Raw genomic sequence first — 19,902 nt, 5'->3', positions numbered from 1 at the left:
TATGATTCATTGGGGAAAATTCTCTTCTGCATCTCCCTGTTCACCCTTTGTCCTCCCACCTCGATACCTAACCCTTTAAACTCCCTCTCCCTTGCTCCCTTCTTTTGGTGATTGATTGCCAAGTGAAAAAACACATTATAAACATTTGTTATTTCACATCCTGAGTACTTTCAAAGGCAAACAATAAGGTATGCACTGATGCTTTCCATTTTGTGTCTCTAGAGACCTGAGCATGAACAACATCAGTGAGATCCAGCCCAGAGCCTTCCACCGACTGCACCTGCTATCAGAACTGTGAGTACAAAATCATTCAGCTAACACTCAGTTTATGAACCCCCTATTGTGACAATTTACACATGACAAGAAACAGCCATTTCCTGAACTGCTGATACGCACAGACCTCAGAGATGAGGTTGATGGTTCTGGCCTGCCTCTGATCTCCCCAACCAAGCTTATTGCCTGCAGCAATAAGTTAGTAGATCCCAGGATGGCTGTACAAAAAAAGAACAAAAGGGAACCTGATAGTCACTCTGAGAGTGAATATATGGTCCTAAAGTATGTGCTGGGTAGGTCTTGTGCTCTGCATCAAAGTTGCTGCTTTTTTCCACCCTTGATTTTGTTTCAGCTGGACAGCTCAGCAGAAGAAACACACTTGTGGACACAAACCTTTGCCAAAGCACACTATGGAGGAACTATAGTTTTTGGTTAATGAGCTACAAGGGCTAAACAGTTTTCACAAGTCTTACAAGGTTGAGTCAGGTCCTTTGGACAGATTCTTCTTTGTTGACAACAACTTCTTTGTTCAACAAAGAAGAATCCGTCCAGAGGACCTGACTCAACCTTGTTAGATTTATCTACCTGGATTATTGAGCATGCGTCAGGACAGTTTTCACAACTTTGGGGGAAAAAAGTGATTACAAGGAAATGTCCATCCTTTGGGTGCCCAGATGTATTTATTTTTTGTAGATGGTGTAGTTGCAAGCGTAGATGACCCTCCATAAAGGCTCTCAGCAATTCCACATATATTTATCCATTGGGATTTCAACAGTCAGCTGAACAAAATTCAAAGTGGTAAATTTGGGGGAATTGTTACACAATTGGAATACTTACAAGTAAAACAGATACGTTGAATTATATAGTTAAGTTTGTGCATTAAATGCAATTTTTGTACATCCTATTCTAAAATTCTTGCTGTGTAACAGTTGTATTTTCTTAGTGGCAATTCCAACTGTTCAGGAGGACTGGAGTGAGTACAGCTTGTCTCAATATAAACAGCAGCTCTGCTACGTTATTGTAACAATTTGCTCACACCATGACCAACAGATGAGTATAATTTCACCCCTACTCTCATAACTGTACAACCACTGCTAGCTGAAGTATTAAAAGTTAAAGTGCTGGAATTTCAGAGAATAAAATGTAGCTACCACTTCTATCTACTGAAGCTGCTACAACTCTTACAGTTGGTGATTAGCTTTGTAACCACTGCCAACCAAACTATTTAGACGTCTATGACTTTTTACTGACCTGCAAGTTTCACTTTATAGTAGCAGTAATAGGTTAACGCCAACGCACACACTCCGCAACAATTTAATACAGTTACCATGGCAACTGGTGGGACAAAATGAGAAAACTATGTCTTCCATAGTCTCAAAGTTTCATTTAATCAATGCTCAGATGGATGTGGTAAGTTGGTTGTTTTAATATAGTTAGTTGGTTACAAGATTACTATTTTGACATAAAATGAACACAATAAAAACTATACTTTGCCATATTTACTATGAGCTGAACAGAAAGTTTGTGCTTTCACAAAGAAGAAAGAAATGTAATTCTCATGGGACTGATGAAAGACATAAATTCACCTTTTGAACACGATCCCCAGTAACATCGCCAATATTTGATCTGACCATTCAGCAGAATTTAGCTAAGTCTCTGTTTTATAAAAGCTGCCTGCAAATTTGCCCCAAGGGTGTGAATATGTGTATGTCAGTCTTCACATGATTATTTTCCCCTGAATCCTGCAAATGTGTGTGTGTGTCTGTCTGCTTTAGGTGTTTGAACAGTCCTCTGTTTTCTTTACTAATTCCTGCAGCTGCGTGAGGCATGAGCTAATGATGATGAAGGTAAAAAGCCTGACTGGTTAACTGCTCAGTTCACTCTGAGTCCCAGTCCAACTGTGTTTGACCAGCAGGAGGATGCTGAGCAAAGAAAACTGGCCACACTTTGGTATTTGAGCATTTGTCAAGACGTTGATTTATTGTGGTTTACAGTATAGCAGCTATGAACTTCTGCTGTAGTTGGTGGTGTAATATTAGGAACCACAGAGTGCAGAGTGAACCTGAACATCGAGACTGCGCTGGGAAAATGAGTCGGAGGATGTCATGGAATGGCGTCTTGAATTAGGCTACACCTGCAGTGCTTGTCCACACACAGTCCTCCTGATGTTTTACAGCCCCACTGATCTATGCCTCTGTAGCGCTGAAGTTCTGACACTTTATGGAGACATTCTGTTGCTTTGTACTTCTTCCAAGGAAGATGCAACTGCTCTAAAGCCAAGTTTTGTTGCTGGCTGACCAATTCTGGAGACGTGCAAGGAGGATGATGAAGTTCCAAGGCTTGGAAAAGTAAATTTTTGACATTCACTTCTGTCTAGACGGTTTAGTGAGATGGAGCATAGTGGGCTAAGGTAAACAGATTATAACTGCAACAACTTATAACGCTTAGAAAAACAAGTCATGGTTGTAAACCTAAACATGGTTTGAGAGACGCAGCTTTTGATGTGGGACTTGCACACTGGTTGGTAGCACAGGGAGAGGCAAAGTCCAGGCATGTTGTGACTGGTAGAGTGATAAACTGTTTGATGTTGGGCTCTAACTTCTCCCTTCCTAACTCTGTCTCCCTCCCAGCCAACTCATTCTTATAGCTCCCCAATATTCATTTAACTGCAGGCTATTGCAAGCCAAAGTCTATGCCTTTGATAGTTTTCTTTTTCTTCTTCTCTTTTGGCTTCCGCTGCATTCTTAAGACCCAATCAAACCAATCAAGACAAATGTGCTTGTGGCAAGAACATTCATTGCTTTTACCCAACAGCAAGAAGAGGGAATAAAATCTCAAGAGCTATGAAGTATCCCTTAAGGGTCCCGCTCGTAAACGTAAATGATATTCATTCTTTTGCTGAGTTCTCACCTTTATAGTGCCGAGACAGCTAATCCTTAAAAACCTATAAGGCAAATCATTTACAAAACAGGTAGCAAAATGTAAAAAAAATAAAATAAATGGTGCCTTTGATTTATCGTGCATTAACATTAAATATAAGTTGTCATCATTGCTCATCCTTTTCCTGACTTCTAATTCTTTTTTTATTGTATTCAATTGATCCCAAAAACCTCTAATTAAGTCCTCATTTAACTCTTTGATCAGTGAACTACCTGAATTTAAAAACAGAACTACTGTCGGTGTAACGTAGCATAAAAAGAGTGAAGCGACTGTGTGTCTGGTTTAATGAGAGGGCAGCGATGCCCACACCACAGACTGAGAATTGTTACTTATTTATCAAAGACATCCCCTCCATTCAGACGTTCTGCTCAAATATCAAAGATGTGCTATCTGTTTCTGGTCAAATTGCAACTTGGAAGTGGATAGATGCAGTAAAACTGCCCTCTAAGAAGCTATTCCCTTAAACCGCTTTAAAGATGCCAGTGTTTCCAGTCTATCATCTTTATCAAAGTCCACACTGTTTGTACCTTCATAGATCACGTTTCACTTTTCCTTTTGTCTTTTACTCTTCACTTCTGGCTTACTCGAGTCTCTCGTGTTATCTGGAGCCATCAATCAACTTCTTCCGGTAATTATAGACCTGAAAGGAAACCATTTAAAATAGCCTGAAAGGTGAAGCTATCAGACTACCTATGGTTTTGCCATTTTTCACATGCAACACTGTGTTAGTTCCATAGTTAATGAATATGTAAAACATGGTGATAGCTCCCACTGTTTTGCTTAATTTGAGTTACAACTCCACACACCCAGCTCTAAAAGATCCATTCATCTAGACATGTCAAAATTCACCAGCAATCATGCAAACTGCATGAAGTTCAAATAAGAGGAATGAGATGGTGAGTGGAGGCCAGTGCTACCCTGCTTTTCTTCCTTGCAATGATAAGATTGTCTGCAGATATGCGAAGAGTCTGACGTAGCTATGGGTTAGGAGGTTGCAATATTGGCTGTGTTGGAGCTCCAGGTGCACCTCACAGCTGGAGCTATCCAGGTCAATTGGAAGTTCTCCTGACAACATTGTCGTTTGTCGGCACGTCTGCTGCTCTCACACACAGACATTCACAGAAAACAGACACTCCGGTCTTTATTTTACTCCCGCAATTTGAGAGGTTAACGGCAGGTTAAGTGGCTGACCCTGAGACTGGGCTGAGGGGTTAAACACCTAACCATTAAGATGTCTATTGATGGACCACTGCTATCAAAGGTCACACATGCACAAGCACTAACAGAAAACATATGTGCAACTTGTCCTCTCTCAGATAAGACCTGTTTATCCTCTCTGGCTCCTTTCATCATTGACTCCTATCACCCGCCAAGACCCTGCTGTGTCTCTATCACTACACAAGATTGAATCCAAAAATTTGATGTTGTTCTTTATCCTTGTTCTCTAACTCTTTAATCTGACAGTTTGTTTATTATTCTGAGGCAATGGGACGTAGCGATACATCAGATAATCAGCAGTTGGTATGCTTCAGTAAAGTCCTCACTGATTAGCACTGATAGCGGGGTGGTCTCACCTTTGTAACAAGCAGCACCACTGCCATTTTTCACCCACACATTCAAATTACACTGGCCTCTGTTCTTTCACATATGATTCATTTCAGCAGGACTGAATTAAGTTGAAGTTTATTTTTTTTATTGTTTTTTTTTTTTTTTTGTATTTTTTTATGCTGAGTGGGGGCCAAGAATAATCCCCAAATCAAATTAAAAGAAAAAACATTTGGAGCCAAGGTTTGACAAGAGTAAGGCGCCTTTCATTAGAATGAGATTGATGTGGAACGACTAGGAGGCTTAGTGTGGAACATTCACACATACGTACAATCACTCACACATGCAGACACACAAGACGACGCACATTGATATCATGGAAAGAGTTTGTCAATGGAGACGGCTAGTGTTCCGTGGATCGCTGTCAAGAAACATCTTTTTTTTTTTTTTGTCATTTATGAATATCCTTCCTCACTTTTGACATAACTGCCTATTTAACAAATAAAGTCTGCAAACATGAAGATTCAGGAAAAAACAAAACAGAGTTCTAGTCAAATGTAATTTTGACTTCAGTCATGCAGTAATGAAAGACTGGTTCTAGTTTAGAAGAGGAACACACATATTCAATTCAGTTCAGTTCAGCTGGGTTTGAGAGGAACGGATACACAATGGCAGGTCAAGAATCACATGTTAAGATAGAAGTAGTATCAAATTAAAACTGTTCAATTGTAACAATTCATTTTTAGGAAATGTGGTCAATTTATCCTCCAGTAGTCTATGCCTATGGCAGCATAATAAGCCAACCTTACTTAAAGGATTTATCAAACAGGAAAGTCTTAAGCCCAGTCCTAAAACTCGACAATGTATCAGCCTTATGGGCAGAAATTGGATGTTGGTTCCACAAGAGAGGAGCCTGATAACTGAAAGATCTTCCTCCCATTCTGCTCTTGGAAACTCTAAAAAACTTGGAAAAATAAGATGTGCAAAATAAGATGGAGCTAGGTTGCTGAGAGCCTTGTAGGCTAGAAGTAATATGTACACATTTTATTTTCTTAAGTATGAAGTCTGTTTTATTCCATCTATGGATTTTTTGTAAAAAAAAAAAAAAACAATTTAAGGTTGTTGATTTCATCCTACATTTCTACAAACAAATGATTGTGTTTGAACAGGCTCAATTCAAACAAAGGCACTTGTGCTTTTTCTTGACATATCCCTCTGTAAAATGTCCCCGCTGACCACCTTACATTGTGAAAACTGAAAATGATAGAAAACTAGTAGTTTATTTTTTGTCTTGGAGAGAAAGTAATGGGTACAATAATAATGAAAATCCAATCAAAAGCCAAATATGTTTTATTTTCATTTGACTCAAACAAAATGGAATTGGAAGGATCAGCTGTGTCTAATTTTTGTCAAATCTATACTTACGACTGTGCAAGGCCCAATTAATGTCTGTTTGACAAAGTTTTGGCTGTGGTTTGAGAGGCATGTATAAACGGCACCAGAATAGCTGGATAACAATCAGTTTGCATCCCAACATGCTGATGTGCATCTTTGTTGAAAAAAATATGAACTCTGTGAGAATTCTAGACTGAGCTGGGTGTGAGATTTGGCAGGCGTGGGTGGGGTTGTGCGGTTAGCCACTGCACAATAATATGAATGAGGCTTGTTGACATCAATATCAGATGTCAAATTGAGCTTTTTTTTTTCCATATACTGCCTGGATTACAACATCTTGGAAAGGCAGGATGCGATCAATGCTAATATTTCACTATAGACATTAATGATGCGACTTGGCCAGAGATCTGTTTAGCATAAAGCTGGAATGTCACCTGTAGAGAAATGGTTTGAGTTGGAGGAGGGTGCCAATGACTAACTTTAATTTGTGTGTCTGTGTATGAGTGTTTAATAAAAGTGGGTGGTCTTGGGCTGTGAAAACCAAATCTGTGTTTAAACTTTGTTTCAAGCTTGTGACCTTGAGAGTTACTCTGTTGGACTGAGTGTTATTTATTTGGACATTTTATACACATTCACAAATGACCATTAGGTGCTGTGTCTGATAAACAAACTGATTGGATTGCTTGTATGAATGTGTGTGGTTTCTCTCCCATGTCGTCCTCAAGGCCACTTGGATTGGGCCTAATTTCACCTCGAGAAAATGAAAATAGGTCAGCAGATTTACACCACACATGTGTTTATGTGCACAAACATTATATACATGCTCATATTCGCATACACACGAGCACACTTTTGCACACTGCACTTGTTGACCTAGTCTCAGTTTTTATTCTTTCATCAAAGCTCCAAGGATTGGTGAGGGTTTTAGGGTGCTTTCAGGGCCAATGGTAACCACACTGAAGGGAATAGAATATTATTTGCATACTGCCCCAACAGTAACCCCACAGCAGTAATTCTGAGATGAAGTCATGTCATAGCCTAATCCAAATACCCCCCCTCCAAGAAAGAAAGAAAAAACATTTGAAAAGTAAATGGTAAAACTGCTCTTTTGGGACTTGTAGATTTCTTTGTCAGAATTGTTATATTTCTTTTTTTCTTTCACATTTCTCTCTTTTAAAATTCATGTTTCTCTTCCAGGCGTATCTCAGGGAATCAACTGAGATATATCTCAGGCCAAGCTCTCCAAGGTCTACACAACCTCAAAGTCTTGTAAGTGGCTTCCTTCTTCCACCAACCTCTGCTAAAGTGGATTTGTTTTTATCGAGTTCAAAACCTCTACCCGTTTTTATACTCCGGCCTTCACAGAGTTGTCCTCCTGTCTCAAATGAAACACACTAGCTATGCATCATTAAGTGCAGTTAAACTTTATGAGTTGGAAGAAACACGCTCTGCTTGCAGCACCTTCAAGTCTCCAACAAGTTCCGTTGGCAAGCACACGGCTTCACAGGTGCAATGAAAGGACCTCACAATCACACTCGCTGCCGAGACTGCAGCGGGTGCCACTTTAGAACTGCATTTAAAGCCATTCTCTTAACACCCTGTTTTTCATACCGTATTCATTTCCTTTTGATTCGAGGCCACCAACTCTGTTTGAGCGACCATGAAGTATTAAATTATAAAAAGAGCGAAGCAGCAGTAAAACACATAGTACCTTCTGACATGCGGCATCTAATGAGTTGTGGTCATATTTCTTGTGGGTGCAGGACAAGGGTTTTAAAGAGGTTTTCATAAGCATTGGAAACTAGCCCCGTTTTGGGCTCTGGCTGAGAGAATTTTGAGAGTCAATGCCACAGGACATAAAGTTAGCTAGCACAATGTGGTTTGAAATCTGAAGGCATCTGGAGAAAAACCAGAGCCACAAGCTGATATTTTTAGACCTTGTTTTGCAAAACACAAAGGCAAAACTAACATATTTTCCGGCATATAAGTCGCATCAGTCAAAAAAAAAAATCATGAAGAGAAAAAAAACATATAAGTCACTTCGGCATATAAGTCACATTTATTATGCGTCACCACTGACCTGTCACGTTTATTATGCATTTATTTAATGCTCAAAACAGCTTCATTTCACATGGGCAGCACAGTGCCATCCATCCATCCATCCATCCATCGTAGCCAGAGCTTAGCGTTCCTCCACCTGCACCAGCTGAGTCAAGTAAATTCAAATTTATTTGTACTGTAGCACATTTAAAACAGGAACTGTTACCAAAGTGCACAAAGTGAGTGAAACAAGCGTGCACGGGAGGACTCGCTGTTGCAGTTCTTGGAAATTTAAAGTGTTAGTCAAAAATCGCGTTATGAATATGGGGGGGAAAAAAAACATATATAAGTCACTTCAGTGTATAAATCGCAGGACTGACAAATCTATGCAAAAAACTGCAACTTATACACTGGAAAAAAAAAAAAAAGGTAAATCAAGGAATATTAAAATTAAAAAATAATTTAACTAAGATGCATGTAAACATTCATGCTTTACACACAAAATGTGTGTAAATCAAAAATGCTGTAGAGCCACAGTCGTAAGGAACAGGTTTTTAAAAATCAGGTAATGACAATATAAATTAATCTTATATATGATCCTCACAGCTGATGGGCTTTGCTGTGAAATAGGAATACAATGCAGCGGTACAACCATATCAGCTCTGCTGCACAACCCAGTGGCATTTGCATCCCCCATGTTCAGTCGACAGGTCAAAATAAAAACTGATGGCAAGAGACTGAAAGAAAATTGAAAGAGAAAGCAGGAAAGGGTGAAGGATGAGAGAAGGCTATTGTTTGCACCTCTCTTCCCCCTCATTTTTGCGCCATTATTTTGAGAATGACATCACCAGCCCACCCAAGGAGGTTCTCTCCCCCCCCCCCAGCCTTCATCCTCTGCTTCTCTTCAAGCTTTCACAGGCCTTTCCCCTCTTGTGTCAGATTTCCCTCACTATGAAATAATTTGTTCTCCTTGATGTGAACTAACACACGATAAATCGTTTATAGCTGAATCATCTGTTTGTGTGTCAGGATGCTGCAAAACAATCAGCTGGAGAGACTTCCTGATGATGCTCCATGGGACCTGCCCAACCTGTTGTCCTTGTGAGTCTCTCTCTTGCATATGTACACGCACACACACACACACACACTAATCATGCTACTCCACCTCATCCAACAGGGAATTAAACATCCCTGTCGGCCACCCACACATCTTAGCTTTGACCGCAGTGCAGGTATAGAATACCACTGACAAATTACAGACCGTACCCCAGTGCTGGCTGCAACAGTTTAGCATTTAGCATGAGAGCTTGACGGTAGGAGTCACAGCACTGATTGTGTCAGTGCTGCTCATGGTAGCATCTGGAAGCCATGAGGGAAACAGCAGACACTGCAGGCCAGGGAGAGCATCTCCAATGAGCTGTGAAACAACCCTATTTTCCATCAATTCCCTCTCTCTTCCTCCTCCGTTCCTCCTCCACCACCCACACTGTTATCCCCCTGGCTAGTGAGATTGTTGGGTGGCTTAATTGTCTGATCTGTGGGGTCAGCGTATGCGTGTGTGTGTGCGTGATGAGTTGAGTGTATTTGGACTTTCTCATCCCTGCCCGTTGCCCTCAATTTTGCACAACACACGTAAGCCACTTCTCTGCGTTACAAATAATAATTATTTGTGGATATCCTTTCTTTCTTCACACGGATGCACAGATTGCTCAAGCCGTATCACAGAAAGGCTGGATGTGAAACACAATGAACTCCTCTACCACCTACAATGTTCTCTGTCTGCTCTAAGTCAGGCCTGTGTTTCCTCAGAAGCTAGAAAACTTGTGCACACGCATCCTTTTTCACAAGTTGAATACAGGACATGCACGCATACATTTCACCTGCCTCTGCCCTCTTGTGAATATGTCTTTCCAAAAAAACAACACAAGAAAAAACAATTTGCTCCCATGATGATCTGCCTTCAGTGTGTGTGAGGTCTTCTATCAATTTTATTTGGATAGAGATCACCTAATGCCATGAAAAGGCGCACATACTCACAGAATACACACAGCCAATGTAGAGACGCACCTTGTCATTATAGTAATGATAAGCTCAGCAGAGAAAGATTACTGGAAAGGCTTTGGAGAGTGAAGCTCGTCGGCGCCTCTCTTTGGCACAGAAAAACACTAGGTAAAAAAGACATAGAGAGAGAAACAGCAAATGAGTCACCGTACAAATTTTACATTGGTATAAGCGTATAAAGAAGACTTAGCCAGAGTAAATCATGACTTAATTTCAGCTAAAATCTCCTTGTCTGCAGACACTGATTAAGAAGAATTCTCTCACCTTTTGAAACAAAAGCGTTACCACACATAGCGTGAGTGCAGGTGTTCAGTTTGGTGCCGTCACAAGCAGAGCAGCAGTTGTTTGGGCTCCAACCCACAGGTTAAATTTCATAATCATTACTGATGAGTTTCATAAGCAGTTTTAAATCAGCAGAAGCCTGTTTTTAGAGATGTGACTTTCTGGCTTTACAATGGGCTCGTCCTGGTTCCCCACTGTATAAAACCTTAGCCATCTGGAGAACTGAACCAACAGAAAGAGGTCCCGGGATTTACTGAGTATTTTAAGAGATCTGTCTTTCTGTTTCTGCATGTCACTCCTATAATCGTACATCGGGCTTTGAAGTGATGGGCAGGAAATAGTCTGCTTTATTGGCTTCAGTGGAATGTTCCCTCGTTCTGTCTGCACCTTCTGGAGACCTGGCAGGTCTACCCAAAGGATCAACTAGACTTTTTGCCCCAGAGAACAGCCGAGAAAGTTGAAGGGCCTTCCGTTGCTTTCATCCTTTGACTTCACCCAGGGACAAACAATGTCCTCAGGGGGCACAGAAAGCCTGTGGACAAAGATTAGCAGCAATAAAGACTATGCTCAACCTCCAGGGACAATGAAATTTCTTGAAGTTTGCTTCTGTTTGTTCATGACATATTAATATATTTATACAGGCTGCCTGTGCATGCTTGTTTTTGAGCATCTATCAGCATCTACATTTGCTCACTTGATGGAAAGGTGACCTTGGGGAGTAAGCTCCTAAGTTCAAGTTCAGATGTTGTTTGGTGTAGCCTCAGAGGGTGATGAGCAAAGGAATCAACAAACCTTCTCAGAAGACTGAGAATAGAAGGTGCTTAACAAGATCTAGAGACTGACGCAAAAGAGTTCAGTGGCTAAGGGTGCATCAGTGACGATGTAAGAAACAAAATGTGTGTGGGTGTGTCTGAGGGGCCAGAGGGAGCAAAAAGAGATTAATGAAAAAGTGTGAAGGGCCAAAGAAAGAAGAATAGCAGAAGGAAGTGGTCTCAGCTTGTCAAGCCTGCCTTGAGGGGATCATTTATCACTATCAACAGTGTGTATGTATGGGTGTATTTACACGGGGTGGGTGTCCACGTCTCTTGCCTTTGGGTTTAGGGTGTTAAGGGAGAAAAGGGACAAACTTCTCTGAGGATATTGTATGGTTTGAAAAGATGAAAGTGTATGCATGAAAGCATAATATGTGTCCACTGGCATACCTTCAGTAGATGAAAGAAGACGTATTTGTGTCTGAGATGTGGAACTGGATGGAAAGAATGCAAAAAGAGGAACAGCTGAAGATGCGTCTTTAACCGTTTTCCCTCTTTTTCCACACGCTGAGCAGAAAAACCTTTACAAAACATAAATAAACCAAGGATGAAGAAAACAGGCCCACGATAATGGTTACTACATGTTTGTGTTCTTCCTCATCTTACATTTCATGCATGTCTGAGCTGGTGAAGCTCAACGTAGCTTGTTTAGCATGGGGGAATAAATCATAATGAGGAACTTCTAAGAGGCTGCAGCAAAGTTGAAAGAGAGAGAATAAAGGGCAAATAATTCGTATAATACCCTTCCAGTAATCCTGAGTTTGGAGTCATGACACATAGCCACTAATGCACACAAAAGCACAGATTTGCATGCTCATTGGCAGAAATGCTGCAATTAGGTGATTATCCTGCTAAACACAGCTCTTCTCATCTTGCAGGCGTCTTGATGCCAACCTCTTGTCTGATGTTCCAGCTGAGGCCTTTAGAGGCGTTCACTCTTTAAGACACCTGTGGTTGGATGACAACTCCCTGACAAAGATCCCTGTGGTGGCTCTGGACTCTTTGCCCTCCCTGCAGGCAATGACGTTGGCCCTCAACCAGATCACACACATCCCGGATTACGCATTTACCAACCTCTCTGCCCTTGTTGTACTGTAAGTGACAACTTTATTTGTTTTCCTGTAGCTCTACACTCCAGAGAAGTCCATTTTGTTTCATACTGACCAGAGTGGTTTGGGTGCAGAGCAGAACACAATGTCTGATCTACAAAACATTTTTTGTGAATTTTTTCCAGGCATCTCCATAACAATCGCATACAGAGCATGGGCTCAAGATGTTTTGAAGGTCTGCACAGCCTGGAAACACTGTGAGTACCTCTCTTGCTTTTGAAAAGCTGTTAAAAATGTTTTTCTTTCAATAATATCGAATGCACACAAACTCTGTCTTGAAGTAACCTTCAGATATATCTGGAATCTGATGATTAATACCTCAGAGGTAACGCAACCAAGAACCAGCATTTCTCACATTGTGTTCCTGACTCCTTCCTTGTATTTTGTGTGTGAAATATTTGTGAGCGTTACTAGGAAAAATTAAAATTAATGTGTTTTTATAAATCATATGTAAAGAGTGTGCCAATTTTTTATATTTTTTTTGAAGTGTGGCGTTAAATTGTAAAGTCATAATGATTAATGTGTCGGTAATTTCAGCAGGTGCTTGAACATTTCTCAAAACCACAACCAAAAACAGAACTGCAGGAATGCGAAGATGAAAAGATTCCCTTTGATTACCTTGAAATATCATCAGTGGATTTCTCTCTGTTTTTTTTAGGTAATTGCAAGGCAGTGCTAAGGTCAAGAAAAGCATAGAGTGGTTCCAGAAAATATACTTGTGCGTGTGCGCTTGCACATGTGTGTGTGTCATAGCTTTAATAACTATTGCATAACCACACACCAGTTTGAAGACTGCAGAAAACTGACAGTCTTGTGAAGGAGGTGAAGAAAAACAGCAAGACAAACTAAAAAAAGTTGCAAATGTGTCTCATATAAAATTCATGGTGGTCTGATGAAAACACAGTTTCTGGCATGCTGCTTAACAACCTGTTGAAATGAAAAAAAAAAATGTGTTGGTTTTTTTATGAGCATGTGTGTGGGCACATACAAGATTGTGTAAGAATATATGCAATCACCTCTGACTATGCAATCACTAGCGTATGGCCAGCTTTACGCTCAACTTAAAAGACATTATGCATGCTGGGAAATGTGAGAAAATCGGGTGTGAGTCAGGGTAGCCACGGTTTGAGAAGATGAAGGGAAACTAGAGAATGTGAAAAAGAGGGATGGAGCTCTTTGGATAAGAATAGTGTGAGCTAAAGTGTTTGAACCGTCACACAGATGATTCAGAGGGATAAGATGACAGGTGTCATTGACGTGGAGATTGTGGTGGTATGAAGGGTTAAGCTCTCAAGGCGGCTTTGCTTATGAGAAATATGAGACACCATCTGCATTACCACCACCTACCAACCCCTAGTATTATAAAAACATTAGTACCAGGAGTCGTCCAAAAACCTGCTGGAAAGCACAGTAGCAAACAAAACCGAGCATATACAAACAGGCACGCATTTCTGAGCAGCTACTGGAAAACACAGGTGTTTCACTCCGTTTCATCAAATGCATTTAGCTCTTTTAACAGCATAAAGAGAAACTCATTTGGGTAAAACTTTTAGATAATCTTGCTGTGAATCAATTAGTCTTTAAAGACATTAGTGCACACCTGCTGTGCCATATGTTTAAGTGAACACATGCTCAAGCATACACATGCAAGCTGATATGAACACCAGCTCTTCTTGTGTGCGTGGGAAACATGTGTTCTAATTAATATGTTTAAACTATACTTAAACCAAGTATCCATAATATTTAAATAAATTAAAGTTGTGTGAAACGCTTATTCTATGTACATTAAACTGATCCAACCAATCAGAGCTTGAATTCAGGGACTATGTGTCTATGCTGTGTGGCACTGGTATGTTTTCCAGTGGATTGTTTGGGTCTTGTGGATTTTAGAGTGTAGACTCTGTGGATCAGTAGTTCCAGTTCATCCTGTGGATGCTTGAATATATTAGGATAGTTCAGAAGTCAGTTGTTAAAGTCACTGTTGTACCTACTGCTGCAGACTTCTGAACACAAAAGTTTACACATTATCCTTTACCTCCCTGCTGCATGTCTCATATTATACTTTTAAAGTGGATATTTCACTATCTAGATGTCACTGAAAAAGCCCTTTTCTAGTTGCTGTCTTACCTGTCTACTATGAAGCAGTTGTCAACATTGATAACACTTGTGGGCCAGCAGCCTTGGTTAATCAAGGAGTACCTCAAGGCTCTAAATTTGGACTGATCTGCTTTATCATTTAGGTGTTTTTCTTTGGTCCAATTATTCACAAATATGCATCAGCACCAATCCAACCCCTACCTTTTCACCTCTCTTGCTGAGATATCCAAGCATGAATGTTTTCAATTCTAATGTATTTAAACTCAACAGCAGAAAAATTAGGCGTTTGATTGAGACCCCAAATACATTACGCAAGAAGATTAGATATACAGTACTGCCTTCTTCTTGATACAGATTTCTGCCACTTTTCATCTCAAAAACAGCTCAAGATTTTGACTATCACCATTGTGGTTTAGCAAAACCTCTTATTCATGCTTTCATAAACTTAATTTTAGACTACCGTGATTCTAGTTTGGGATGCCTATACAAGCTGTCAAAAACATTCAGTGTGTCAAAAATTCTGCTGCCAGTGTTCTTACCTGCACCTATCCTTGGCAACACATCATTTCAACCTTCATTCAGATTCACTGACTTCCTATTAGATCTCAGATTGTCTATGAAATCCTTCTCACCTACAAGTTTCTGTGTGGCTGTGCTCCTCAGTACTTCTTTAACCTCCTCCTTTTCAAACAATTTATTGTGAAAACTGTCATCACAATATCTAGTTTTGAGTATTTTGATGTATTGTGTTTAGTGTCATTGCCAATCTTACTTAGCAAACAGAAAAATAAAATATGTCCAAGTTACAAGCTAAATAAATTAGGGATGCACAATATTGGATTTTTGGCCGATATGCAATATGTTAAAACTTATTTGGCCTATAACTGATACCAATACCATTTTTTTCCCTTGACCTACTTACGTAGGCATATTATTTTTGTACTACTAGTGCTTAGCGTATTCTTAGTTTAGCATATTTCTTAGGTAATATCTTAGATCTTATTACTGTTTTTTTTTTTTTTTTACAGTTGATACTTTTGTTGGATGTAACAGGGACCCTGTGTACACAATTCCGTTCCACCCCATGTACCACATGTGGTGCGAATGACCATACCATACCATACCATACCATACCATACCATACCATACCATACCATACCATACCACTTTATTTATAAAGCACTTAAAACAGCGACAAGGCTAACCAAAGTGCTATACAGACAGAACAACAGGTAACACACAAAGCATGACAAATAGAGAAACCTTAACCTTACATAGACTACATAGCTTTCTCTGCTGTGGAACTAAAATACTACATTATTCTATATGGTCTTTATCAATTTGGCCTGCTACCAAATGCAGATGTCAAAAAGGGGGCTGAAAATGATGCAACACTTTTTACAAATCTAAACTCAACGGTGCGCGTAATTTCATAACGTGCATGTGCAGGCATCCTTGTCACTGGGTTGTCATACAAAAACAGTGCCTTACACACACACACACACACACACACATATATATATATATATATATATATATATATATATATATATATATATATACATATATATATATATATATATATACAGTATATAAACAGCACCTTTTATATCGGAGAGTTATTTTGATGGAATTGCCGATGTCCAATATTTAACTTTATTGTTCATATCGGCCGATACCAATACCATGCAATAATATTGTGCATTACTAAAATAAATAGTTAAATGTTATAGTTATATGAGCATATATGACATGATTTATTTATGTAAGAAAATGTGAACAAGTGATTTCAGGAACTTTGTTGAAACATATGTCTCCTTTAAGACTGCTGCACATTTTACTTAAGTTAAATAATAAAAATGTGTACGGGTAATCCAAACCAGCCAAAAAAAAAAAGTATAAATAAAGCCTGAATTAACAAAAAATCTTTGTTACCAAACAGTCACACTCACAAAATGTGTTGGATATTTTTTCTCTTGTTCTGTTTTATTCTGAAAATGCTCTGTCTGTAGGACTGTGTGAGAAGAAAGAAAAAGCCGTAAAGCCCCTTTACGTGCCATCTGCATGTGTGCATACTGCGATAATGGTTGTTTGGATAGTTTTTCATTGGAAACCTATAAACCAAATACCTAAATAAAATTAACTCTTGAGGCTTTATGCTTTGAGAAGTACAGTATACTGCTTTAGAGGCGTAAAAGTTTCAAGAGTTAAACTTTATCCCAACAGCTGTTAACCTCTGAAAAGGGAGAAAATCTATATTAAATATGTATATCTTTATCTGACATGTTTTTCTAGACACAAAAATATATTAAATCAGATTCAAACAACTTGTGATTTCCACCAAAAATAATGAGAAGCCTCCTGCATGATTTGGACCTAACGAGTACATAAGGACTATTTAACTTTTTTGCAGGGATTTAAACTACAACGATCTGCAGGAGTTCCCTGTGGCCATCAGGACGCTGAGCAAACTTCAGGAACTGTGAGTATGCGTGTGCACGTGCACACACAAAAAGACACCTGCCCAACATGACTATCATGGTTGGGCTATCCCAAGTAATCCCGTTAAGTGATTTTAATGTGGCACTCGGATACAATCTCTCTCGCCCCGAGCAGGTGCTGGCTACACACCCACGCAGCCACTTGCCTGCACATACACACAGATGCAGCGCACAAACACACACTAGCAGTGTTTTTCCTCGGCTTCAGCAGATGTTTCGCAGCGTGCATATGTGTCACAGATACAGCGTATGTGAGCATGTTTACATCTCATGTATCCACTAAATGTTCTTCAGCTGTGCAGCGGCAGGTGCAATATGACATATGACTTGCCCCTCACTCACAAACACACTTTGTGGCTCCTCCAAACACACCAAATCCTAAACACACTGATTGAAAGTATGACTAACTGCATGTTTTTATATTTTCAGGGGCTTCCATAACAACAATATCAAAGCCATCCCTGAGAGGGCCTTTGTGGGAAACCCTCTGCTCCAAACCATGTGAGTTTAATGCGTTATTCATAATGTTACAAATTGCACATGCAAAATAAACACAACTGAAATTTCATGTCAACATCTAGTACAACCCAATTTATCTCCGATGCACATGAATCAGCACGGTTTTGCATGCTTTTCCTCACTTTCTTGCAGTCATTTCTATGAAAACCCCATCCAGTTTGTTGGGAAATCCGCTTTCCAGTTCTTACCAAAGCTACACACGCTGTAAGTATGCGGTCAGTAAAAACCATTCCAGTGAGTTAGCACAAACACTCTTTAAATCATCCTCTGCCCTGTGCTGTGAGAGCTCAGTGGTCATGTGTAATAGTCCACTGAATGATGTTGTGTGAACATATTGCTGTGCGGCGTGACGATGTGGTAAGAGAGAGTGCGCTGTAAGAACATGTTGAATGGAGTGACTGATGATGTCTGGTGAGACGGCCAAAACAGCTCGTGTTGATGTTGGAGGAACGGTTTGATGGTTGAAATGAGCTGTTAGACAAGTTCTGGGTGCGTGAGTGTAAAAGAGGGGAGCAAAGAGAAAGACAAATGTCTTCAAAACTTTTCTTTTTTTGTTCATTTGTTTTACAGCTCCCTAAATGGGGCAGCCCAAATTCAAGAGTTCCCTGATCTGAAAGGAACGACCAGCCTGGAGATTTTGTGAGTATCAAACACACATATTTCACTTGAGATGTTTAATTCTAGGAGATATGGGGGAATTAACTAGAAAGGGATGGTTATGCCAGCCAGTGATATATTTGCCAAGTTAAACTAATTGCCTATCTGACCAAGATGGACTCACAGAAATAGGGGAGCATCTTTTGATTGCTGATGGTGTAGATTCTCAGTCATGAAGGCCATGACAGTCTAGAAGACAACTTAACTTCTTTAACTTGCTTCTTGAAGACTAGATCTAGACATCAACAATGATGGGTGAAACCTCTTTCCCCCTGTAGGACACTGACTCGGGCTGGTCTCTCAGCTCTCCCTCCGGATCTATGTGAGCAGCTGCCTCGCCTCAGAGTGCTGTGAGTTCACTCAAATACCGTCACACAGACAAGGAAGGGGGAAGGGGAGAAAATGACATAAAAAAAAAACTTATACACAGAAAACACATGTGGGGTGCTGTGACTCTGTACAATGAAATCCAATCACTACCTCCACTCCTTTCCTCCCCAAAATTAATGTCCTCTAGTTGTGCATTGCTCACAGAGCTGACACCCAAGTAATCCTGTCACCCCATAATTTCCCACACTTTAAACCCACAGCTGGTCAGTGTGGTTCTGAATGCTTTGTGTAACTGTTTTTAATTTTGTCGGATGTTGTAGGGAGCTGTCCTACAACCAGATTGAAGAACTTCCCAGCTTTTACCGTTGTTCAGCCCTGCAAGAAATGTAAGTACTTCTTGCTTTCAAAACAGTCCCAAAGAATCTGCCAGAATCCACGTATGTTCGTGTAAACTGTATGTAAGCGTCTATATTTCTCCACTCACAGAGGACTACATCATAATAAAATCAGAAGAATAGAGTCCACCACCTTCCAGCAGCTCACCTCTCTCAGAGCTCTGTGAGTCCATCTTTGTTCTAACTTTGCTTTCTCTCATGATTGTTGTGAATTTTCTTTCCCTCTGACAGGAACTGAACTCTGAACTGCCTTTTCGTATCATCACGTGGGTGTTAGGTCATCAGTAAAATCACTGGGTGGATGTTGCTTTTGATGTTTTTCCTGGTGCTTTTTCTGGACTATCGCAATGGTTTATTATCTGGGTGTCCAAATACTTATTTAAAAAGTATTCAGTTAATCCAAAATGCTGCTGCCAGAGTCTTAACTGGAGTTAGTAGGAGAGATCATCTCCAGTTTTAGCTTCTCTCCACTGGCTCCCTGTCAAATTCAGAACAGAATTCAAAATCTTGCTTCTGACCTACAAAGCTCTCAACAACCTAGCTCCATCTTATATTAGAGATCTTATTGTTCCATATTTTCCTAACAGAGCACTTTGCTCTCAAACTGCAGGTTTACTTGTGGTTCCTAGTTTCCAAAAGCCGAATGGGAAGAAGATCTTCCAGTTATCAGGCTCCTCTCTTGTGGAACCAACTTCCAGTTTCTGTCCGTGAGGCTGACACATTGTCCAGTTTTAAGACTGGGAGTAAGACTTTCCTTTTTGATAAATCCTAAACAGTAGTCCCTCGTTTATCGTGGTGGATCAGTACCCTGAAGCCCCGTGATAAGTGAAAAACCGTGAAGTAGGAATAGTAGTAAAGTAGTAGTTTATTTTAGTATATATATAGTGTGTGTGTGTGTGTATATATATATATATATATATATATATATATATATATATATATATAT

The 19,902-nt window shown here is 39.9% G+C and overlaps 1 protein-coding gene across 1 annotated transcript in view; it reads left to right on the top strand.

Annotated features, from left to right (window-relative positions):
• Positions 1-19,902, top strand: part of LOC119416929 (leucine-rich repeat-containing G-protein coupled receptor 6) — a 46,977-nt gene that overhangs the window by 19,505 nt on the left and 7,570 nt on the right. The window contains exons 2-13 of the mRNA XM_037684128.1: positions 223-294; positions 7,351-7,422; positions 9,223-9,294; positions 12,227-12,442; positions 12,583-12,654; positions 16,968-17,036; positions 17,485-17,556; positions 17,707-17,778; positions 18,145-18,213; positions 18,510-18,581; positions 18,882-18,947; positions 19,048-19,119. Coding sequence (XP_037540056.1) covers positions 223-294; positions 7,351-7,422; positions 9,223-9,294; positions 12,227-12,442; positions 12,583-12,654; positions 16,968-17,036; positions 17,485-17,556; positions 17,707-17,778; positions 18,145-18,213; positions 18,510-18,581; positions 18,882-18,947; positions 19,048-19,119 — 996 coding nt within the window. The remainder of the gene's footprint in view (positions 1-222; positions 295-7,350; positions 7,423-9,222; positions 9,295-12,226; positions 12,443-12,582; positions 12,655-16,967; positions 17,037-17,484; positions 17,557-17,706; positions 17,779-18,144; positions 18,214-18,509; positions 18,582-18,881; positions 18,948-19,047; positions 19,120-19,902) is intronic.

Source organism: Nematolebias whitei, chromosome 11, assembly GCF_014905685.2.
Source record: "Nematolebias whitei isolate Nwh7 chromosome 11, NemWhi1, whole genome shotgun sequence".
In the NCBI taxonomy this organism is placed as follows: domain Eukaryota; kingdom Metazoa; phylum Chordata; class Actinopteri; order Cyprinodontiformes; family Rivulidae; genus Nematolebias; species Nematolebias whitei.
This window is presented reverse-complemented; position numbering and strand designations above follow the sequence as displayed.